The sequence below is a fragment of the Haplochromis burtoni genome, unplaced genomic scaffold, assembly GCF_018398535.1.
Source record: "Haplochromis burtoni strain Fernald_Lab_line unplaced genomic scaffold, NCSU_Asbu1 Contig_413, whole genome shotgun sequence".
In the NCBI taxonomy this organism is placed as follows: domain Eukaryota; kingdom Metazoa; phylum Chordata; class Actinopteri; order Cichliformes; family Cichlidae; genus Haplochromis; species Haplochromis burtoni.
Genome location: NW_024582774.1, coordinates 449,985 through 473,810, shown reverse-complemented (window position 1 = coordinate 473,810; position 23,826 = coordinate 449,985). Strand labels below are relative to the sequence as shown.

The 23,826-nt window shown below is 44.8% G+C and overlaps 2 protein-coding genes across 2 annotated transcripts; both read left to right on the top strand.

Moving 5' to 3' along the window:
• Positions 1-265: 265 nt before the first annotated feature.
• On the top strand, positions 266-15,841 carry ccdc142 (coiled-coil domain containing 142). The gene is made up of 17 exons (XM_005944902.3): positions 266-591; positions 1,189-1,257; positions 3,182-3,228; positions 3,551-3,754; positions 3,986-4,204; positions 4,532-5,847; positions 6,969-7,246; positions 7,960-8,046; positions 9,413-9,601; positions 10,097-10,257; positions 10,628-10,780; positions 10,955-11,069; positions 13,243-13,420; positions 13,571-13,681; positions 14,389-14,489; positions 14,721-14,889; positions 15,006-15,841. The coding sequence occupies exons 3-17, from the start codon at positions 3,226-3,228 to the stop codon at positions 15,112-15,114; spliced, it is 3,393 nt and encodes a 1,130-aa protein (XP_005944964.1). The 5' UTR covers positions 266-591; positions 1,189-1,257; positions 3,182-3,225; the 3' UTR covers positions 15,115-15,841.
• Positions 15,842-19,131: 3,290 nt separating this feature from the next.
• tmem129 (transmembrane protein 129, E3 ubiquitin protein ligase) lies at positions 19,132-23,688 on the top strand. Its single transcript, XM_005944904.2, has 7 exons — positions 19,132-19,392; positions 19,804-19,862; positions 20,907-21,164; positions 22,718-22,878; positions 22,952-23,111; positions 23,191-23,263; positions 23,344-23,688. The coding sequence occupies exons 1-7, from the start codon at positions 19,188-19,190 to the stop codon at positions 23,529-23,531; spliced, it is 1,104 nt and encodes a 367-aa protein (XP_005944966.1). The 5' UTR covers positions 19,132-19,187; the 3' UTR covers positions 23,532-23,688.
• Positions 23,689-23,826: the final 138 nt, after the last annotated feature.

Sequence of the window (23,826 nt, the reverse complement as noted above, 5' to 3'; positions counted from 1 at the left end):
TTATGCATTATGTAAATTAACTAACTTCCCTGAAAAGAATAACTTACCAGTGATTTTTTCTTTCCTTTTTTAAACGATTGTTTACATCATGATTGTGTTTTCAGGATAAATGAGGCAACATGCTGTTTATGTGATCGCTGTTTTTGTACCGTAGTTACGGTGTTACAGCCCATTACTTTAATTATGCGGAAGGATCCTCTCGTAGAGGAGCAAAAGTGACGCAGGCGCAAGAGTCACCGCCGCTTCTTGTTTACCATAACAACTGGCGACGCTTTCTCCTGATTGGCTGCAGCTACATCCTGTCTTCCCAGGCTTCTGTCATTCAGATGCTATTTTAAACGCTTCCTTCGTGGATTAACGGGAGCGTCTTTAGGAAAGGCGTAAGTCAATAATAAGATCATTGGCTGGCTCTTCCAGTGAGGCGAAACGTTAGCCACAGTCAAGTGCGGATAGCAGCGCTGTGTCAACGCTAACATGAAGCTAACAGCGTTTCTTCTTCTGCGGGGAAAAAGCCAGTCGGTACTCCCCAGAGAAGTTCTTCTGTTGAGCCGAGATGTCCCAAAGATGGACGCAGAAACACAGTTTTGATAAGTAAGTGTACGATGGCTGGAAATAACACATCTGCTGGCCCTAACTAGCCTTTGTTGAGCTGACTGTGGTGACTCCATTAGATCATTGCCGATGTTGGACACAGGAAGATATTAGCATGTTTTCCATGTCCAGAAGAAGAGCACAGACTCATGGATACACTGAGCTTTTACACCGTCATCTTAAAAAAAGGACAAATGAAGTTGGACCATGTAGCTCCTGTTGTTGGGTGGTGTTTACATTATTGTTGACGATCTGTCAGAAAGTTCACAGACTGTCCCCACTGAAGCAAACAGGCGAGCACTGTCACAGAGTCTGTAGACACAGCAGAGAGCAGTGTGGCTGAACCACAGTGTGATACACAGAAAGCAAAGAGGACACACTTGGCATTGCTGACAGAGTATAGCAGGCAGCCTTTTTAGATGTCAGCTGTTCATAAAATGATTGTGGAGTTCATACCTTTTCTTCATATTCACATCGCTGACAGATGATTTGGAATATAGACATTCTGTGACAACAGAAATGCTGGAGAGTGAATTGTGAAATAAACGGGCCCCTTTCTGTGCCTTGAATTCATGTTTGTGCTTCGTCCTTCCACAGCTTTGTCTACTATGGATCACAACATCCCAGAGATACTGAAAGATGCTGATGTAGAGCGAGGCCTGATCGGTAATACACATACATGCCCGCACACACACAAACACACTCATGATTGGTGACCTGGCCAAGATGTGCTGTGATAGGCTCCAGCCCACGACCCTGAGGAGGATAAGTGGAAGAGAATGGATGGATAGACTCGCATTACAGATTGTGAAGATAAAACATATTTTAGAAGCTACTAATAAACCAAGGGCACAACAAATAACAGAGCGCACAAAGAGCATTATGGGAAAGCTCGAGATGAGCTTCGTGTACTGTGTGGCATTAGTTCTGCTAAAATAAAGACCGTTCAAAACAAAACAGAAGGCTGACTGTGAAAGTTTGAACCGGTCACTGTCGGCTTGGATTAATTCTCCACACCGTGGCCTCTCTGCCCAGTTTAGCTGTGGTTTCCCCCACTGGTCTGCACAGCTGTGTGCCTGTAATCCACTCAGCATTTCCTCATTAGTCGCCACATTAATGATAACACATGGCTAATGTGGCTGTTGGATAACTGCTAATAATGAAATGGCTAATGTTAGTGTGCGTTAGCATTTCTGAGAACTGTTCAATACTTTAATGCAGCTGAAATGAGAACTTTACTGACCTTAGAGTTGTGAACGTCAGCTGTTAGTGAGGGGTGGAGCTGTAAGCTCGTCTGTTTGAGGCAGAGACACCTCTGTTTGTATCCACACTGTTGCAAATGAGTATTTAAGTTTAATTTTAAGCTTAATATCGATTAATACAACCCTAGAATGTAAGCAACAAATGTATAAATGCTTTTGGAATTGATTCCAACCTGCTTCACACAGCTGCAGTTACAACAAGCATGCACAAAGAGCCCTGTTTAAAATGAGTTTCAGCTCGCTCTGCTGATTCCCCGTGTCTGCATTATTAGACAGCGGCACGGTAACCTCTAATGTTCCAGTTTAGACTTTTACAGCTTTACTGTGCAGTCAGATAAACAGGATCACTGAGACCACACTGAGCAATAAAATGATCAACTAATTTCCTCATTCGTAAAGTGTCAGAGAGCCAATTCATTGCAGAAGTTTTGATTTCTACAAACACTGAAATGTCAGGAAGTTGCAAGTTTGCTATTCTGTGCTCTTAATATGAGCACTTTTACAGCAGCATTTAATGTCAGCTCAGCATTAAGCCGACTCTGTGATGCAGAATCACATCAAACGTCTCTGCAGAGGGTTTTACACACACTCATCATTCGTTGGTCACAGTGAGGATCTGGACATAGTGGAAACATCTCAGTGAACATGAGGCTAAAATGGTTTTAATGCACGAAAACTAAACTAAATGCATCGTAAAGAGACATTTTAGAGCTAACCTGTAGACTGATTTGTAATCTGATTACATCTGATATTCAGTCATTGAATGCTGTCAACATTTTGGTCTGGAACCTTAATGGAGACGTGGGGTGTGTCCACACCTCAGTCCTATCTGTGGAGCTGGAGCTGGAGAGAAGGCCAGCAGTGCTGCTGAGATGTGAGCAAAGCTGGAACGTCTGACCGCTGTGCTGTTCTCCACCAAATACCGAGTCATCGTTTGCTCGGGGATCAAATACTTATTTCACTCAATGACATGAAAAGTTCATTTAGAACTTTTATGTAACATGTTTTTCATTTTTGTTGGTTTATGAAATGAATTCGATTGTTTATTTCTTTGCAGTGAGCCAACTTCTAAACTCAGCAGTGGGTGTGCAGTCACCTGTAATTATTATATGTACGTGGCCACATGCATAAAACATGATTAGGCCTAACAGTGACACCTCGGCCTCTGTATTCAAGATGACAAGGCAACGTTACAGCTTTGCAGTAATATGTATATATTTTATATATGTATTACTGTACCTTGAACATATTACATGAACCAATGAAATGTGAGGGATTTTGAGCAGGATGAGCTACGACTGATCATTCATTGTTGTTGTTTCTTTCAGAGCAGTTTCACTTCCTGTTTGCTAAACAGAGGATCTGAGTGCAAATGGTATGATTTATATATGCAGCACATGTTGTTTTTCTGCCCGATACTACGGCACAATTTCTACTAAGCCGATTGATCAATAAACATTAATCCTCCACTGTCCATGTGAACATAGCTCCTCCCATTTCAGTCTTGACCTCAACCCAGCCCTGATTTCTTTATATTTGGAGTGAGACCTTGTAGTTTTTCAAAGGTTTTCCTCGGACTGCTTTTGCCTGTCCTGACCCTTTACTGAGGACTGTTTATGTTAAGCCACTTTACACTGGCCTCTGCATCATCCCGTTCGGGTTGCTGATCACAGATGTTCATGTCTCGTTCCTTGCAGCAAGCTGAGGTGTTAATCAGGAGCAGCTTTAACCCCAGTCTGAAGTGGTTATTCCGGGGTCACGGTCAGGATCAGGAAGAGAAGAACTTTGTAGTGGCTCACAACCTGGTGTCCCGCTCCTCCGAGCGCCTGCTGCGCCTGCAGCAAGCGCTTCTTTCTGTGGCGCCTCAGTGGCAGCTGGTGGGCAGCGCACGGCTGTCTCAGGTGAATTTATACAGTTTGCAGTGTAACTGGATTGTGATGGGTGTGAGGAGAAGAACGCGAGTGAATGAAAGCTCTCGTAGCTTAATCTCTTCAAAGATTACATCCTCAACATTCTGACTCTTTAATTGCCATTTTTGGGATGAGGTCATAATATTGAACAAACATCGATCTTGTTATAACTGAGTTCATAATCTCCTCTCCTCTCTCCCACCTCCTCCCCCGTCTAATCAGGCCTGTTTTAAAGGAATGCCAGATGAAGCTGGGGTTCTTCTCCTGCCCTCCTCATCCTCCCTGCAGGGTAAATACAGAGCTCAGTGGAGACTCCTGGAGCAGCGATCCCTGCTGATTTTTATACACGAGTACACGAGGAGGGCTCGGCTAGCAGCGGTTTACATATCCAGTGTGAGCAGACTGTTGGAACATCATCAGCAACACCTTGCACCTCAGCAGGTTAGGCCGAGCGCTCAGCACTGTGTGATCTAAAGCTTACTGAGCACTGTGTCATATAGTCACGCGCTGTACATCACACTGTGCCAGAGGGAACTGTCCAGTTGTGCTGAACGTTTGCGTCTTCACATGCACCTTCACTGGGCGATGTAATGAAGAGTCTGTGTAACAGACGCCCGCCACAACCTGTAGTTGGATAATTGTTAAAAATGGTTGCAGGAATGCTTCTGTAACGTCCAACATTTGACATCTTTGTCAAAGAGTTTTAGATTTCTGTATCGCCACCAGTGCCTGTTCACACAGTCACAGTCATTCTGCTCTCTTTTCCAGACCCCGTCAACTTCATGCAGGCTCGATCTGGGTTCACTGAGTCAAGAACTCAGGGTTCATCTCAATCACTGGTCTTGCCTGTTTTCCAAAGTCCAGTCTGACCACTTCTTGAGACGTGCTGCTGGTCAACATACCAGGCTACTGCTAAAGATCAAGGAATCTCTGGACTTACTTGGTCTGCAGGCTCTGGTTTTGATGGAGCACTATGTCCAAGCGATCCTGTCTTCTGTATTCCAGACCGACTTAGACTCTGTACCAAAAGAAGTCTTGGAGGATATTTTAACAGGGACTTATCATTACAACCAGGTTGTTGATGAGCAGAGAGGTCAGCACAGCGCCTCCAAGCTAAAGACTGCAGTAATGCAGCAGGCACGTTTTTCCACATTGGATTCCAGTCTTCCAAGGATCAAAAGCCATCGCCCTTCTCCTTTCTCAGTCAAAGAGTTAATGATGATTTTAGCAAGCTATCATGCAGAAATGGCAGCCAAGCAGCTGCACTACTGGGCTTCAGAGCCGCCCTGTTACTTCTGTCAGATCCACAGCAACCATGAGACTTGCACGTGTGCTCAAAACTCCACAAGTCTCAGCTGTGGGATTTCCACATTGAGATCTGAGTGGACCTGGGAACAGCTACATTATACATATCTAATTTCCTCTCCTCTTTTCTCCATAAGTCGTCCCACCCTCCAGATCTCTTGTCAAAATAAAGATACAACACTTCCTGTTTACACGCCTGATGTCCATTTGAACAAGCCAGTCGTGGAAAATCGTCCCTCTGTTTCAGCCAATCCCGCAGATACAGAACATAAAGAGGAGAACTCTAAAAGAGAACAAAGTAACCGGAGTCAAAAACGCACGTCCCATTCTGCTTTTACTCAGAGCGGCGTAGAAGCGTTGGACTTGGTTCAACCTAAGCCGACACGTTTAGAAAGCGGCGCGCTTCTGCAGACAGCTTCACCTTTGTTAATGAGCTCCCAACGTCTCCGAGGCGTGCCACCGTCAAGGATTTGCCAACTTCAGCGTTCCTCAGCAGAGCTGCTTTTTCAGGTGTTTGTTTCGTCCAGTGATCTGCTGGCTCCGCTGGTTTCACATACACCCACACCAGAAAGACACAACGAACAGCCGCTTCAAACCCCAGTAACAGGCGTGGTAAATGGGAAGGTTGACTCAACGACCTTGAGCGCTCGAGTACCAAATACACCCGATCCAGTGGAATTAGACAGAGAGAGCTCGAAACTGAACAAAGACCAAAATGTGGAGAGACTTCAACAGGAATGGGCCGAACTGGAAATAACTGTGCCAGATCCCACCAGCAGGTATGGTCACACCATTGTTACCACCTACCAGTGTTACTGGTAGTGTTTCTGCGTCCGCGTCATTCTTTGTAGGGATGTTGAGTCCATTCATATCTGCCTTACATGCTGGGCCAGACCTCTACTGTATTGTTAGAAGCAGACTATGACTGTGACTCGTACAAGCGTGGTGTTTATTGTAAACATAGAGAAAGTGCTGTATGAAGATGTGTCACATTTGATCTCTGACCTCTTCGTCAAGGTCAATAAATTGATCTAAAGATCAAAGTAGTAATAATGCTACATAAACTACTTAAAACGACGTTTCTTACCACCTGTTTGTATTAATGATTCATGGCAGGTTCTAAATAGCAAGTTACTTTGTTCCTCTGACGTCTTCTTCAAGCTCAATAAGGTTCAACTTTAATTAGTTAAAATTTTTCATAAAATGAACAACAATGAAAACATGATCTGGATTTATGGGGATTCTAAATATCACTCTACAGGTTCCAGTGTGTCACATTTACACTCAGGTCTAATTTCTGCCACATCCTTCAAGTCGGCCCCAGAATGTGTTATTTTAAAGAAAGTGTTAATAGAAATGGAATGAACTGCCTTGTTAGTCAGAAATATGCTGTTATATCCTGATCGATCGTGATTCATTCGGGGAGTATTTTGAAGTTCATGCAATGATGACGTTAGTGCTGTTTTGCCACATGCATGAATTTGCACCATTCTCTTTGAAGTAAGATTGACAAAGTAAACCATGAAACAAAGACTGAAAGCAGTTTTCTCCTGACAGAAGTTGTTTTTTTGTTCTTCCCAGTTCTTATGTTGTCCCTGTTGGGCATTCCCAAACTAATGATTATAGTAAGCTGGACAACTGCAGGTGGAGGACAGTCGCACACAGTCTATCTGATAATATCATGCATTCATTCCGATTCGTACAGTCTTGAAAGCGACGCATTAAAAATGCAGACTCGGGCCAAGAAACACGGTCTGTTTCTGAAGAAATGATCATTCAGGCATGAAACCAACACCTTCAGGTGGTGTAGGATTCATGGAAACGAGTGCATGTTCCTACGCTACTACAGTGTTTCTATCAAAGGATGGTTAAACATTAAGAGGTGATTTGTATCTTTCAGATCAGAGAAGGAGGAGCTGTTTGAAGCAGACACAAAGACACTGGAGCCGGACCTTGTTTGCTGGTCTCACTCAGTCCAGTGGTTAGACCTGGGTGAGTCTCTGGTCTTTGCTGATCTGCTTGAACAGTATCATACCCTGCTGAGGGCTTTCTGCAGCAGAGCCCTGTGGCTGCAACTACAAGTCCCTGTAGCAGGACACACTGCAGGAAGCCTCAACCTCCAGGAGCACCACAGGGGTTTCCAGGTCATCCACCGGCTGTGTCAAGCTTCAGACGCTGGTAAGAACGTGGCCTCAGCAGCCACTGTGCCCACCGTCTGATGATAGCAGACATGGATACGGAAAGTAGAGTCCAGGCTGAGCGTGTAGTGCTGTAATGTTGTACACTGCTTTCCTTGTTACGTTTACTTTGCTGCTTTGTCTACAGCAGCTGTTTTGTGTCTGCGTTGTGTGTAACCGCTTCATATTTTCTCTTCCTTTGGAATGGACACGTTTCTGTTGTCTTATCCATGTTTGTGATTGGTCACATTAATCTATGAGCACATTCACATGAAAGTGGGGGCAGAGTGGGAAACGCTGAGCTGACTGGAGCTTTGCCTAAACTTAGAGTCAGTATACAGAAGGTCTCTCAGTTATGTTAAATATTTATGAAACTCCGGGGAAAGGCTCTCAAATACTCTGAGACTTAATGATGATCTGCACAATCTGAGTGCCTGATCGTTGTGTTTGCTTCTGGCACACATTTGGACCTGATGGATGGGGGAGGCAGTGTGCACAAAAAAGAATCGTCTAATTTCAAAGTGTTTTTATCCCGCAGCCTCTCATCAGTAATGATCACAGCTTGTGCTGTCAGAAGGAGCTGGGGGAGCTTCTCAGCACTCAGGTTAACAGCAAAACCTCCGAGAGCAGCTCGACTGCAAAACTCTTTGAAAGGAGAAAACCGAGCATATGAAATTGTGTTGTGTGTGTGACACTCCTTGTTGTGTGTTGTAGGTCAAGTTCCAAAGGAGAGTGAAGTCATGCTGGAGGACCTGAGTCTGTGTGTGTTACTGGTTACTGCACATGCTCAGTGGGACTATGGTTAGTGCGCTTAGACTCACACACTGACCGGTCTGCTTACATATTCTATGTTTTTACATATATGTCGTTTTTGTTTTAGACACGGTGTGATGTCATTAGCTTTGATTTCATATTTGATTGACCAGACACACTAAGTTGTTTTTAAAATCATGTTTTACTTCATTTTTAACAGCAGCAGAATTTCCAACAGTTGATAAATATAAAGTAGAGCTGGGCGATATGAGATTTGTTCATATCACGATATGTTTTTTCATTTCAGGCGATAACGATATCTATCACGATATAAGCCAAATAACTATATTTGTAAGATTTAAATGTGCCGTTGCTCACAAGTAAAATGTGAAATAATCAGCAGCTTGTTTTGATTTAAATATTTATTTCCCATAATAAGTTCAACAGGGTAGATGTACTTAAGGAACATGAGACTTTTTCAGATAAATAAAGGCAAATATTGCAAACTACACAAAAGGCAGCCGCTAAAGCGTTTAAGTTTCAAAATAGAACAAACGAAACAAACTAAACTGTCAATTCCACTTAGAAACAAAATATTAATTCTAAAAATAAATCTTAGTTTGTTTTACAGAAGAACAGACAAAACTGACTAACTTTTGTCAAAATCAAATAAACTGAGAACTAAAAGGAAATTCTCAATCTCTCCTTGTTGTATAGCTGAGCTTTTCAAACAGTTGTAACAGTTACTTTAGTCTGACAAAAGCCGAATGACGAATCAGCGCTTCCAGTCAGAGACTGAGCTGCACCAGTTTATTGTATTTCCAGACTTGCTTTCGGCACATTTACAGTGCAGCTTCTGTTTTTGTCAGACTTGAAATAGCAGAAATACCTTCACACTACGGAGCTTCTATGGCTCTTCCGTTCGACAATCTCTCCGGCGTTGGAACCGTCATCTGTTTTCTCTTCGGTAACCTTCGGTCACGCTCTCGGTTGATTTTTCTAGTCGGCGCACTCATTTCCTCCGTTACCCGGGCGGCACGGCGGCTGGCTGCTTCCCAAACAAATACACATGTGCTGCGTGACGTGACGCTGCGGCTGTGATTGGTTCGGCTCTGCGCTACTTAATTTGGATTGGCTGTTCTTTTTTCCTTTTTATTAAGAGGACAAGCGCGGTGAGGTTTATCGCAATAGTTTAATTTTTCTATCGAGAAAAAGTTATTTCGCAACACATATCGTTATCGTTCTATCGCCCAGCTCTAATATAAAGTACATTATGGTGTTTTTTTAATTCCTCAGCAACAATAAATAACATCGGACATCGCTCGTCTGTAAAAAAGAATAACATTATCTGCAGACTGACTTTGAGCTGAATCGCTGTCCCCTGCTGTGCTTCTGCTTCGTCGTCTCTCCTCAGAATTGTGCCGAACTTTAGGTTCAACCCTGACAGATAAATGTTTGATAAATCAAAGAAGCTCGTTTGTGGTGACATCATCTGAAAAAGATGAAAATGTGACAACGTCAGCAACAATGGGGCGTTTCCTTCTGCTGCTGCCACCCCTCCTGTCTTCTCTGCGCTGCCGTCAGTCACACAGCAGAGCCTCAGGTAAACGTTCCACCAGCAGCACTCTAACCAAACCCAGTGGAAATGACATCAACTCATATCTTCATCTGGACCAGCGTTTAGTGGGAGAAACGTTTCGTCACATCCAGGTGACGTCTTCAGTCTCAGCTGACTGCAGGTTTCAACCTTATAAACAGGACATTTGTGTGAATGTGTGTGTGAATGGGTGGATGACTGGATATGTAAAGCGCTTTGGGGTCCTTAGGGACTAGTAAAGCGCTATATAAATACAGGCCATTTACCATAATGACTGAAACCAGCCCATGAGGGAACAATGGGCTGGGAGGGCAGTTCCTTAATCATAATTATGCAAATTCTCATGACCACTGATCAATGGGTCAGTGGGCTTTGATCAGTGGCTGTCTCTCTTTAATATTGCAGAGTCTTTGCCTGATTTTTCTTTTTTTTAAAACAGTTTCTACATCAAATAATAATAAAATTGACTTGATGCCCGTTGTGTCTGTCTCCCCTCCACAGGTCCCTTCAGCCTCTTCCCCTGTACTCTGCAGAGGCAGACTGTTGGTTTGGTGCTGGCCTCTGTGCAGCTGCCTACTGTATGGGTGATGTCCAAGGCACACCAGTTCCTCTCCTCCTGGAGTCTCAATAAGTTCCTGCTTATTACACAGGGGGACCTCACAGTAGGTCACTCATATATTACAACCAGAACACGTGTTCTGTAGAGCTGGGTGATCAGAGACTGATATGAGTGCAAAGGCTGTTTCATAAACACGATGGAGTGAACTCTGATCATAGTCACACCACTTTGTACTAACACTGGAGTAAAAACAATGCAATGATGTACTGTGAGCTTCTAATGGCTGTCTTTGGTGCTGTACTTATTTTTGGCCCAAAGTTCATTTATTTCACTTTGCTTCATATTCATGTATTAAGGATTTCATACGTTTCGAATAAAAAAACAAAATGAGTTTGAGCAGTGGTGCCAAAACGTTTGGACACAGTTCATCTTTAAGCTCAGTGTCAGTTTAAATGTGTTTTTTGTGTCTGCAGGTGATGAGGGAGTCATTCGAGGCGATGGTGCATCAGACCAAATCACTAGTGATGAATTCACACAGTGACCAGCAGTCTGCTCTACACACCCACAGCCAGCTCCTCCTGCAGCAGCAGCTGGAAACGCTGGAGCGTGCTCGGTCTGCTCTGCAGGTGAGCTGTCTGCTTTCTTCTCACAGCCACGTCAGAAAGCTTCACTGCTGCTGTGCAGACGGGTGGACTGTGTGTTTAGTGTTGCTGAGGATCATATACCAGGACTATACAGAGCCACACATGATTCCCTAACCACATCTAACCAGTAATGTTGGTGTCTTCACTGTCCGTCAGACCTTCTCTTCTGTGATGCTCAGGACATTCTCCAGTGACTGCAAGCAGAGGTCAGGAGAGATCTTTGAACACACCATGCCTCCTGCTGTACACTGGAAGCCCAGCCACAGGACAGGTACTCGTATCTGAGTGTATGACTTCAGTTTACCTCAGTGTTTTATGTAGATTTATGTTGTAAGGTAAGAAACTCCTCTGAGCACTTAGTGACCGTGTGAATAATAACTCCCTTTCACGGGAAACCAGAAAACCAGAACCAGAGTCTTAAAAGGTGGCTGTAAGGTTTGGGTGAGAGGAAAGCTGACAGAGAAGTGTGGAGAACAACTATATACTATATAAATAATATACCGGTCAGTAGAGGAAGAGGAGTTTCAGAGTAGTGGAAAACTTACAGAGACCGAGAGGACAAAGCACAAACTAAAAGACAGGGAAGTTATGAACAGATCTGAATAAAGACCAGATTGATCAGGTGATCTGGTGTTCTGGTGATCAGGTGATCAGGTGTTCTGGTTCTGGTGATCAGGTGTTCAGGTGATCAGGTGATCTGGTGATCAGGTGTTCTGGTGTTCTGGTGATCTAGTGATCAGGTGTTCTGGTTCTGGTGATCAGGTGTTCAGGTGATCAGGTGTTCAGGTGATCAGGTGATCAGGTGTTCTGGTTCTGGTGTTCAGGTGTTCAGGTGATCTGGTGTTCTGGTGATCTAGTGATCAGGTGTTCTGGTTCTGGTGATCAGGTGTTCAGGTGTTCAGGTGATCAGGTGATCAGGTGTTCTGGTTCTGGTGATCAGGTGTTCAGGTGTTCAGGTGATCTGGTGTTCTGGTGATCTAGTGATCAGGTGTTCTGGTTCTGGTGATCAGGTGTTCAGGTGATCAGGTGATCAGGTGTTCTGGTGATCTGGTGTTCTGGTGATCTAGTGATCAGGTGTTCTGGTTCTGGTGATCAGGTGTTCAGGTGATCTGGTGTTCTGGTGATCGGTGTCGTGATCAGGTGTTTGGTGATCAGGTGTTCTGGTGATCAGGTGTTTTGGTGATCAGGTGTTCATGGTGATCAGGTGTTCAGTGATCAGGTGATCAGGTGTTCTGGTGATCTGGTGATCAGGTGATCATGTGTCTGGTTCAGGTGATCAGGTGTTCTGGTGTTTAGGTGTTCAGGTGATCAGGTGTTCAGTGCAGTGATCATGATAGGTGTTCGGAGGTGATCAGGTGTTCTGGTGATCTAGTGATCAGGTGATCAGGTGTTCTGGTGTTTAGGTGTTCAGGTGATCAGGTGGGGATCTTTAAGGAATGGTTTAAGTACAGCAGCCTTTGAAGCCAGTGATGTCTGATGGGCTCTTACAAAGTGAAACAAAGTGAAGTGGTTTTGTAGGTTTTGTGAATTCTGAACATAAAAACTGCAGCAAACAGCAACACATTACTAAACACGCTGTAACTGTTCAATGAAGAAGTTACGTAGGGGTTACTTTTATTCGGCTAAACTCATCAGGGTTGGGTTTAAAAATTGATTTTAGTTTCAATAAAGTGATATCCATTCATTAAGTCCTGAATCCATTTTTAAACATAAATGTATTTTTGTCAGAAACGCCAGAATCTCAGGTTAAAGCTCACAAAACTATTTCAGCAACCATCAAACAGCTAAAACAGCAAATGAGAGCAGGTAACAGAGTCCGCACAGAAACACAGAGCGTGGATCGTTCACCCGACGGCATGGACACGCCCTCGCTGCTGAACATCGACGTCTCACAGATTCTGACGCTGCAGGTTTCATCACTCAACACTCCAACAACAAAGCCTCATTTCTGCTGTTAAACATCGAACAAATGTAAACTTTTACAAATGATGCCAAATAACAAACTCTCAGCTGTGTCTGTAATCAGACCTCTGTAACTCTGTAACCCACAAACTCAGGTGTGAGCAGGTGACCCTGTGCCACACCGCTGGAGTGCAGCCGGTTCTCACTCCTGGCTCTTTGCTGTGTGTCTGTCTTCACTGCTCCAGCTCCAACACTTCCTGATCTTTGTCATGTTTTGCACTCAAAGTTTTGTCACTAACAGCTGCAGGTTGGACTTCCAGTCTGTTCCTTCCACAGTGACTGATCCACCCATGTATTATGAACAGAACACCAGCTGTCATGTTTGTGCTTTGGGTCGCTGTCCTGCCAAAGCAGCAGCTACAGCGTGTAGTTAGTGTCATTGCTTATGAATGCTTTTATATTCGCACCAACCACACTGAAAATAAATGGCTGCTGTAATATTTCAGCAGCATCTCAGTTCATTTTACGCTGTGTTTCCAAAGGCTTTCCCAACAGTCCCAGTGAATATGCATCTCTGGCAGCTCAAACTGTGATTGGTCAAGTGTTAGAGGGCGTGGCTCCTCTGTCTGACGACGCACGAGTCCAAGCATTGAGTATAACGATGACAGCGTTCATGGAGGCATGGATGGAGCACATCCTGAGACAGAAGATCAAGTTCAGGTGTGTTTTAGAGCACAGACGGTGTTAGCCAACAAACTGATGACATCATTAAAAACAGCAGTTTGGTACATGTGCGTGTGACTCTTCACGTCACATAAACACAAACCATCTTCAGATGTTGACAAATGTCCTTTTGCTCTTTGTTCTTAGCGTGCAGGGCGCTCTTCAGCTGAAGCAGGACTTTGACTCTATTAGAGAAATGATCCAGTCCAACCAGTATGGTCTGTCAGCTGAGCTCCACCAGCAGCTGCTCAGCCTCCGGTATCACCGTCTGGCTTTTTCTCTTATTCATTGTCATCTTCATCTCCCTGTAAATCTCTTGATTATTAACTAATCAAACCAGTAACAAATATCCAAAACCAGCCCAAACGAGCCTACGTGTTCAATTCAATTTTATTTATATGGCACCAAATCACAACAGCAGTCGCCTCAAGGTGCTTTATGAAAGCTTAGCAGCTGTGCATACTCCACATATCTGAGACCACTGCTTTACTGTGAGCTTCAGAGTGTGGAAGCCGTCATCTTTCTAGTCTTACTGACCACTGAACGTCACATTTGTCCATCTGCAATTTTAAATCACCAATGAATCACACAGTCAGTAAATATGCAGCTTTTGTTTTTCCAATAGGAAGAGGAAAAATTGGAAAAACAAAAGTTGTATCCAAGATGGCCGACTTCTAAATGGCCACCATGGTCACTTTGACGTGATGTCAGAGTGGGACTCAGTTTTCCAAATGCAGCTGCAGTGCTGGGACCAGATGTGCACAAGAAGATAATCATACAAGTGTTGCTATTTTCAGTATTTAGTCACATCTTTGTTGTACACCTCAAACATTGTGACTTCAACTGTTTTCGGTTATCTCCTGGGTCTGTTCGAGTAAAAAATATTAAAGTGTTACTTTTTAATATTTGCTGGCAGAGTCTAAATAATAAGTGATGACGTTCCTCGGTGCGCTCTCTGTCTGCAGGGTTTTTCAGCAGGTGGACTCAGCAGTGGTGTGCCTGCTCCAGCAGCCGCAGGCTAAACCGTACGTGCAGTCTCGATCCTGGGAGCCTTTCTCTCGCTGCTGTAAGTGTCACGTCAGTCTGCAGCGTTCAAATGTGCCAACACGTCACGGTTCATTTCCCTCGTTCCTTCAGTACACAGACATTTCAGAGGCGTGTTGGGCTGTGAGAAAGTTGTCCTTCATCAACCAAGCACATGTTCTGTTAGGATTCACAGGCCTACTGCTGTGTGGTTGCCATTCATGTGACAAATACAATGAGAGGCAGTGGTGATGAGCCTGCTGTAATTCTCCAGGTCCGGCTGACAGAAACGGGGACAGCACTGATGCTGCTGTGGGGAGCAGTATAGCCAACCTGAGGTGCATGGAAGGCGAGGACCTGCCTCAGTCTGATTCCTCATACACGCCTACCGACCTCCCTCCAGTAGACCCATCGACCCCCGCAGAGCCATACCTCGCTCCAAGGTACAGCTCTCCCATTCTCTCTACGGAGGTAGTGCAGAAATTCATCATTGGGCCTGATGCACACTTCTCCCCTTGAAGTCGCTCCCAGTTAAGAAGTGTTTCCTTTGTGCTCACAGCCTGGTGCTGGGTGCAGCTCAGCAGGACTGGTTAGACCTGAGGATTCAGACCAGTGCCCGTCGCTGGAGGCTGCCGGGGCTGCCCTGCCTGTCCAACTCTGAACACTGAACACACACACACTTTGATTTAGTAGCAACATTTGAAGGAAATATCATGTAAATACATAAAAATAATGATTTTATTTTTGATAAATAGACATGAGGGGCACCATGAAGCAGGTGCGACATAAACCCCAGTCAGACACAATGGGACAACACTGGTTAGAACTTCACGCTCACATATGTTTGAAATGTGTCAAATGAATGAAATGATAATTAATTTAAAAACAAAATGCTCTTATTTTCAGAAATATTTCTTTTACCTGTGTTTTATATACCTGAATAAATCAGTTTGTGTTTGCATGTTCATGTGCTCGTGCTTCTTTTCATTGCTGTTGTTAGTTTATCAGACTGGAACTGGACTAAGTGCACCATGAAAACCATTTGATGCTCCTTATCTCATTCAGCTGAATTCATTTCTGTGCTTTATGACTTTATTTCAATAGTTCAAACTGCAGAACAACAAACACAGGACCTGAAGACAGAAGCAAACGTTACGTTGTGTTATAAAATGATTTTCTTTTACTTTTGATTCTGTTCCCTGTACTCTCGATGGACGAGAAGCACAAATCATTTCTTTGCTAACCCCTCCTGTTGTTGTTCGCACAAATGAAGTCAGGACCGAGAACAACAACAGTTCAGACTACTCAAGGACAGGAATACATTTCTAATCATCCATCCTGGTTGTTATTAGTGCACCATCTCAAAGCCATGCATCATCGCAGGTCTCGCTGCCGTCTCGTAAGCACTGTATGACGTCAGTGTTATACCTGCCTCACATTCTGTCTTGTTTTCACTGACCGCCAACTTTCCGTTCTCTCATCTACCTCCTGCCTCACTACAGATCTCAGTATTGTCTTCAAACATCACGGTCTATGGACGCTGACTTCATCTGTGTCCATCAACACAGCAACCAGCAGTTGGGCTTCATGCCGAGAAAGAATGAGAGTCGCCTCTCTTCTTAACCCAGCTTCAACAGCTCGATCCTATCTGAGCTCTGCACATCACTCTTGTTCCAAATCTGTTCCTCGGGCATCCTCTCACTCTCTAAGCTTGTGACAAACAATTTGGTCCATACTACACAGGTACCAACATCTGTACCAACTCATCCTCTTCACAGCTGCCCTCCTCTTCATCAATCCTCTGTATTTCCTGATTCACTAACTGTCCTCCATCCTTCTCAACACGTTTTCTTCACTCGTTAGTACGTTCACATCTCTGTCTTAACTCACTACAGGTATAAATCAACACAGACCCCAGGATACGACATTCTCACCATACTTCACTCACTAAACGACACATTTGCAACTTCAGAAATGTTGTGATATGCGGTGTTGCAATAACATATACTGATTATTATCACCTTTTCTCAACTGCAGATTGTGTGCATACAAGCCCTACATGACCAACCACAATGCAAAGTGTTGGATGCAGTGATGTAAAGCATGCTGCCGTCTAGTGGAGGCCTGTTCTCTGAACTTTGGCTTTGGTGATTGCCAACAGAGCGTTACTTCTCTGATTGCACTGTGCCAGGTGTAAAGTTTGGTGGAGGGGGGAATTATGATGGGGGGTTGAATTTCAGGAGTCGGGCTTGCCTCCTTAGTTGTAGTGAAATTAACTCATTAACATTTCCTTTGACAAAGAGCAGCTGTACAGAATCTCAGTAGGCTCATCTTGTTCATTTGAATCTTTTCTGCTTATTTATTCATTTCTATCTGTGTTATTACCAGTGTAGGTACTAGTTAACTACGTTAATAACTACCTTATTATTGTGGTAACGAGCACGGTAACTAGTTATTATGCCAAAATCAGGAACGTGTTAATCGTTACTGGGATTTAGATAGGCTCCACAGAGCTTCCGCAGATTCAGTAACATCAGCAAGTGGTGGAGGCCAGCAGGTGGATGAGGGAGATCGGAGGCAGGAGGAGGAGAGACCCGAGGCAGCGCCGGTCCAAGTGTCAGGAGCACTGAACTTCAGGTAAGAAGTTATGACCTGCAGTCTATCCGGGTCAGATATAAACCAAGTTTAGGTGGAGTTTATTTTCATTGTGCTGGGTACGAGTTTCTATACAGCTGGGTGGGTGCTATGATGTTACTGATGTTGAACTTTATTTTATTCATAAGGTTAGTTAGTAGAGTTGGCGTAAAAAACGGAATCGTCTGGTATTCAGAGAAAATATTACGCGTTTCTTATTGAGGTGAAAAGGAACAGTTTGTCCCGGATTCAGCTACAATGGAAAAGAGACACAAAGCTGGAGTTTATTCTGTGTCTTTGCTGCACAGCTGCCTCTTCTTCTCTCATCTCCCTCTCTGTTGCTACTTCAATCATGAAACTGATCAATGATCAGCTGATCGGTCTCTCTTGTTTGTTTATCGCCTCACTTTGCTGCCAGAAAGAGGAAACCAGCGAGATGTCGCGCTAAACAACAGCAGCACGTTTAAGCTTGATCAGCTGTTGTTAGAATTTATTTAATATTAATTTCTAGTATCAGCTGATGTTTGCTGGAGCCACAGCTGTAAAGCTGCTGGTCATGATGTTCGGTTGATATGTGGTGAGAGGGAAACATGAAGATGAAACCAGGAGATGTCCTTACTGAATCATCAGAGCTGAACAGGTGATGGAGAAACAGGTTTACCTTTTAGGTGACATGAATGAGTTGAAGTTATGAACTGTTTCTGAGAGACAAATAACACCAGGATCCTTTTCTTAGTAGCTGACAGCTGGTAACTGTGCAGGGGCGGTCTAGCAAAGTGTTGCCAGGGGGCGCAGGTAGGGCATTAACAGGGAGAGGGGGCACAAAGAAATACTTTTCTTTCTTATTCTCATTTAAAATGTCTAGCTTTTAAAAAATAATTATCTGAATCTTACAACAAACGATTGATAGATTGATGCATATATACCATCAGAACAGTGAACATCACTGTCACAACAGCGTTTGTTTTCATTCAAAGGCTTTATGATTTTTCCTATAATGGTGGGCCGGTCTCTAGTCAAAATGCCCGGGCTAATTTTCTGTCCCAGTCCAGCCCTGCATGCAGCTCATCTGCAGTCTGGTGTTACCTACATCTTCCTATTCAGAAGGCAGAATTTCCGAGTTCTGAGTACAATCGAAAGCACCACGACTGCAGTTTTTGTGTTGATGTAAAAGGTGCACATGATGCTGTGACGTAGGCTAGAATCATGGCAGCAGTCAATGACGGTCCAGGCGTGGGATTTCTCTCGTGGAAATATGCACATTATCTTTTCCTTTCTGTTGGTAGGTGGCACAGTGCACTGTGGCAAGTAAACAAGCTAGAAGACTGGCAGTCTGGCTGGGTATCCAGTTACAGAAGCAACACATTAACAAGAGAAGTCTGAGTAAAACCAAAGTTACTTTCCCTAGTAACTAGTTACTTTGAAAGTAACGAGTAACTCGAAGTAACTGAGTTACTTTTGATAGAAGTAACTAGTAATGTAACTAAGTTACTAATTTAAAGTAACTTACCCAACACTGGTAGTTACATATATTACATGATATGTGGCAGCCCCCAAGAGTACCAAATACCTGAGGCCACACATCTAGGAGACATCTGTGCGCCTATCCCAGGAGGAGGAGGGAGGACCGAAGTATTGTATATTGTTTTTTGTTATCTCTCTTGTGAAGCACTTTGTGACATCTGTCAGTGAAATGTGCGATATATAAATAAACTTTTACCACGGCCAAAGGTGAGAGGACCAGAGGGGACGGACCAGCCACCCTGGTACCAGTCAAGAGTAACCCTGACCCAGCAAGTTTGGTGTGGAAGATCTTTCTCCCGGCCTGCGCTGACTCTAACCTAGAATTAGACCTGAGACTGTGGCCTCACAAACGCACTTCTAGAAGATTTTCCTTTTACAGATGAGCTGAAGCTGAAGTGAAGAGCATATGTGTGAAAGGCAGACCAGACTTTCGGTTCGTCTTCTCCAAGCCGGTAGGGGGCGGTAATGGCTCAACCCGGTGTTTGAAAACGGCATTTTGAAAAAGCGTCGAAGAAAAGAAAAGACGACGAAGAAGAAAACGTATGCGGAAGTGAGGTAAATATACTCGGACCTTGGCAGTAGTATGGAGAGCCCGGAGCTGTCGTTTACTCTGGCTTACGTCGTCCTCTCCTTCTGTTTCGTGTTCACGCCCAATGAGTTCCGCTCGGCCGGCCTCACCATCCAGAACCTGTTCTCGTCGTGGCTGGGCAGCGAGGACGTGGGCTTCATCCAGTATCACATCAGAAGGACCAGCATCACCATCGTGGTCCACTCCGCGCTGCCTTTAGGTAAACTCGTCACTGTCACACAGGTAGAAGAGCACTCTGTTCCCCGCAATCACGTCGCGCACACAGTGGGTGTTAGAACCAGTGTCACCATTATAACATTTTGGAACCATGGGTAAGAAAAGATTAGAACAGTTTAAATAAGTGAATAATTTGTACTTTAAATCCACGCACAGGTCAGTAATGATGGAGGACACGCCCGTGGGAGCGATAACACTTTGATTTTGAGCTTTTAAATCAGTGCTTGGCAGTAGACACGGGTTTTATATACGAGAGCCCCGAGCAGAGGACAGTCGCGGTGTCGTCTGACCTGGTCTTGGTTTGTTGCTCCGTGGAGGGGCCCTGTGATGTTGGTGTACCTGATAAACATGGAGCAGGTTCGTGTTTGTCTGATATTGTGTCTTCTCTCTGCAGGTTACTACATGGGAATGTGTGTCGCTGCTCCAGAAAAAAACCTGGTTAACATTTACCAGGTGGGTTGGCTGGTGCTCTCTGCCTGCAGCCTGCACGGGGCCACGCCCTCTGTTGTGTACTTAAGGAAACACATTTATGCTGATGTAGATCCTGGAGAACAGGCGGTGCATTTGGAGAGTGAGCTGTGCTATGAGTTTACACTGGCTCATATAAAACATTATCAAAAAAACAAAATCAGTTAAGTAAAAACCCACGACACAGGGCTTTGGAGTCGGTCATTAACTTTTGTCCTTTCAGGTTCGATCTAATGCTCACCACTGTTTTTAAGCAAAGTCGGAGAATGGATCGTTAGCATTCGCAGTACACATTCTTCTTTATCCGTGTTAGCTCACTGGTAATGATGCTGGTGAAAGTCTGACAGAGAAGCAGGCTGACCAGCAGATGGCGGCGCAGCATCTCTGTTATTCATTTAAACCAAAACTCTTCCAAACAGAAGAAACGCCTCCTCTCTGGTTACGAGCTGTTGTGTTGTCATCATCGTCCATCTCTTTTACTGCAACACGTGCCCACGCTCTGCTACAGCGCTTGGGTGAAAGTGATGTAACTGTGCGTGACAAACGGTGCATTTTCCACTGATTGTGTGTTTGATTTCTGCCTTGTTGATCAGAGTAAGCTGTGGTGGGCTGTGGTGGCTGTGGCATGCAGGGCCCACACATGCACACTGTTAAAGGACTGCTTATGCCTACAGCCTTTTAGCCGACTCGTTCCTGGCGCAGCTTCCCCGTCTCTGGGTCCAGCTGCTGTAGCTGGGAAGAAAACCTTATGAGGCATCACATTTCCACGAGGGTTTCATGACTCTGTGGGGTAGAAAAGTTTGAATTTATGCAGGAAATGGCTTTGTTTGCAGAGTAGCACATTTGATGAATTGAAAAAAGAAGACAGTTTTCCCTAATGTAATCTGTAGGAATAACCAGAACACAGGAGCCAATAAGCAAACATGTTGGAGTCATTTTGTTGTTGTCGGCTTTTGTTTGGGTTTAGTGGTGCAAACTCTCTTGATCATGAACCTGAGGCAGTGATCTCTTGTGTTGTTGTTTCTCCAGGTTAGTGACAACTGGAGAGCGTTTCTCCTTCTGTCTCTCTGCCTCCAGTCGGTCAGCTGGATAATTGTCTTCTACTGGTCCCGGCGTCGCTGGCACAATCATCCAATCAGTAAGGTGCTGCAGGCCCATGTGCAGCCCCCTTTCTCCAGCTGGGGCTCTGTGGCAGTCAGCATCAACACTGAGTTCAGACACATAGATAAGTTTGCTACAGGAGCACCGGGAGCTCGAGTCATCGTCACTGACACCTGGGTGTTAAAGGTGAGTGTTAATAAATATGCGTATAGCTTTTCTTCGGCATTATAACTGCACAACTCTAGTTTCACGCACTGCAGAGAAACTCCGAGAAATCCTGATCCTGTGCTTTCCTACGAGTCTCAGTTGTCAGGACAACAGTCCACAGAAAGTCCTATCAGAAAAATGATCCTTACATCATAAACATCTTTTTTTTCAGCCTCTTCTCGCTATCGTCAGAGAGAAACGTGTAAGTGACTGTTTCTGATAGACTGTTGATCATAAATGAAACAAAGCGTCCGTTTGTTTCTGCTTTTATAAAGTCTGTGGTTAAAGGGCTCACAGCTGATGTGAGATCCGTCACAGTCAGGAACCGTTATCACAGACGGACTAGAAGGAACCTTGACCCCGTCCATTGAAAACTGATGATATTTATTATTGCCATTGTTTCCCTGCACTCTTCGTCTCCAAGGCAACCATTTCAGAGACGGGAAAATTGCAGATTGGTTGCACGTTGTCGCGGTAACGCTGTCGCGGTAACGCTGTCGTGGTAACGTTGTCGTGGTAACGCTGTCGTAGTAACGCTGCCGTAGTAACGCTGTCGCGGTAACACTGTCGTGGTAACGCTGTCGTAGTAACGTTGTCGTAGTAACGCTGTCGCGGTAACGTTGTCGCGGTAACGTTGTCGCGGTAACGCTGTCGCGGTAACGCTGTCGTAGTAACGCTGTCGCGGTAACGTTGTCGCGGTAACGCTGCCGTAGTAACGCTGCCGTAGTAACGTTGTCGTAGTAACGTTGTCGCGGTAACGTTGTCGCGGTAACGCTGTCGCAGTAACGCTGTCGTAGTAACGCTGTCGCGGTAACGCTGTCGTCGTAGTAACGCTATCGCTGTAATGTTGTCGTGGTAACGCTGTCGTGGTAACGTTGTCGCGGTAACGCTGTCGCGGTAACGTTGTCGCGGTAACGCTGTCGCGGTAACGCTGTCGCGGTAACGCTGCCGTAGTAACGCTGCCGTGGTGACGCTGTCGTGGTAACGTTGTCGTGGTAACGCTGTCGCGGTAACGCTGTCGTGGTAACGTTGTCGCAGTAACGCTGTCGTCGTAGTAACGCTATCGCTGTAACGCTGTCGCAGTAACGCTGTCGCAGTAACGCTGCCGTAGTAACGTTGTCATGGTAACGCTGTCGCAGTAACGCTGTCACACTTGCGGTCTGACCATGGAAAAGTGATTCTGTGCACGGCGAACAAACAAACGCAGACCTGAGCTACAAGGACACAGAGCGACGGCCGTGGGCTTCCTGTGTGCTGCAATCACTGTGATGATTAACTGACCAACTATACAAATCCATTCTGAGCTTTTCATGTAATAATTTTGGTACATAAATATTTTTAGAGCATCTTCACTGTTTTTCTGTTATCCTGCATCTTAATATGTTTAGTTTTTTTAATGTTGGTTATTTATTGAACAGGGACTTGGTAACTTTGCTGCATTTCAACAAGAATCCAACTGCTGACTTGTGCGCATGAGCTGCAGCTAGACTTTGTCTGCTCAGGCACATCTGACCCTCTTTGTCTGCTTCTAGGTGACCACGTATCACATTTACATGGCCCTGCAGAGCGATTGCCACGTCACAGTGACAGAGTCCACACAGCACCACCTGAGTCCGGATTCAGCCTCACCCACAGAGATCCTGACCCTGAGAGTTGACAGCATTAACCCTGCTGTCACACCATTCAATATCAAGTATGTGTTGTCTCGACAAAACGGCACGTCTCGTGTCAAAGAGAAATCAAATCGTCTTTCCCACTCGTTCCAGGCTCAACTCTACGGAGTACGCAGAGCTCCGGGAGAAGCTCCGGGCTCCCATCAGAAACTCTCCTAATGTGGTGATCCATCGAACGCTCAGTGAACTCTTTTTGGAAACGTTCAAGGCTCAGGTGGACCTCAATCAGCCGTACGCTCTCCCCCACGGACAGGTACACACTGCTGCATTCATCAAATTGTGTCCAGTGCTGAGATGAGTCAGTCAGAAGCATGTGCTGTGTGCGTACACAGGAGTTAGAGCCCTGTATCGGCTGCATGCAGGTTCCAGCAAACGCCAAACTGGTCACGCTTTGCCACGAAGCAGGTAAAACTACGCTGATCGTTTTTTGGGTGGGTTCATATGTGCTCGTGTAACTACGCCTGTGTGATTCCTGTCTGCTACAGAGACCGATGATGACGATTCAGACTGCCAGCAGTGTCACTGCAGACCCATGTGGTGTCTGTTGTGTCTGGGTCGATGGTTCGCCAGCCGTCTAGACGAGCAGACACCGGAGACGTGGTTGTCCAGCAGGGTTCCCTGCCCTACTTGTAGAGCCAAGTTCTGTATTCTGGATGTGTGCGCAGTCCGATGACGGACACACGTCTCCCCCCACACTGACTTTTAATGTTTCCAATGTTGACCAAGGGTTTCTGCTCAACATCCTCCAACCAGAGCGGCACCTGGACTGGATGTGGTCGTGTTCTATTTCTGCTTTTATGGAAACAAAATAAAAACAATTCTATGAGGAATCATTTATTTCATATTTGTATGTTGTTACAGCACCAAATCTTCTCATGAAGGGCCCTTTCTGCATCTTTTCTTATGCAGCGTAGCAACAAATATGAAATAAGTAAACATGAAAGTTTTAGATGGAACATTTATCATGT

Excerpts from the sequence above, each read along its gene's own strand:
- tmem129 (XM_005944904.2), top strand. The coding sequence starts at position 19,188 with ATGGAGAGCCCGGAGCTGTCGTTTACTCTGGCTTACGTCGTCCTCTCC. Across the intron at positions 21,165-22,717 it reads CTGACACCTGGGTGTTAAAG|GTGACCACGTATCACATTTA; the intron begins GTGAGTGTTAAT and ends GTCTGCTTCTAG. Across the intron at positions 23,264-23,343 it reads CACGCTTTGCCACGAAGCAG|AGACCGATGATGACGATTCA; the intron begins GTAAAACTACGC and ends TGTCTGCTACAG.
- ccdc142 (XM_005944902.3), top strand. Across the intron at positions 5,848-6,968 it reads GTGCCAGATCCCACCAGCAG|ATCAGAGAAGGAGGAGCTGT; the intron begins GTATGGTCACAC and ends TGTATCTTTCAG. Across the intron at positions 10,258-10,627 it reads TTACACAGGGGGACCTCACA|GTGATGAGGGAGTCATTCGA; the intron begins GTAGGTCACTCA and ends TTGTGTCTGCAG.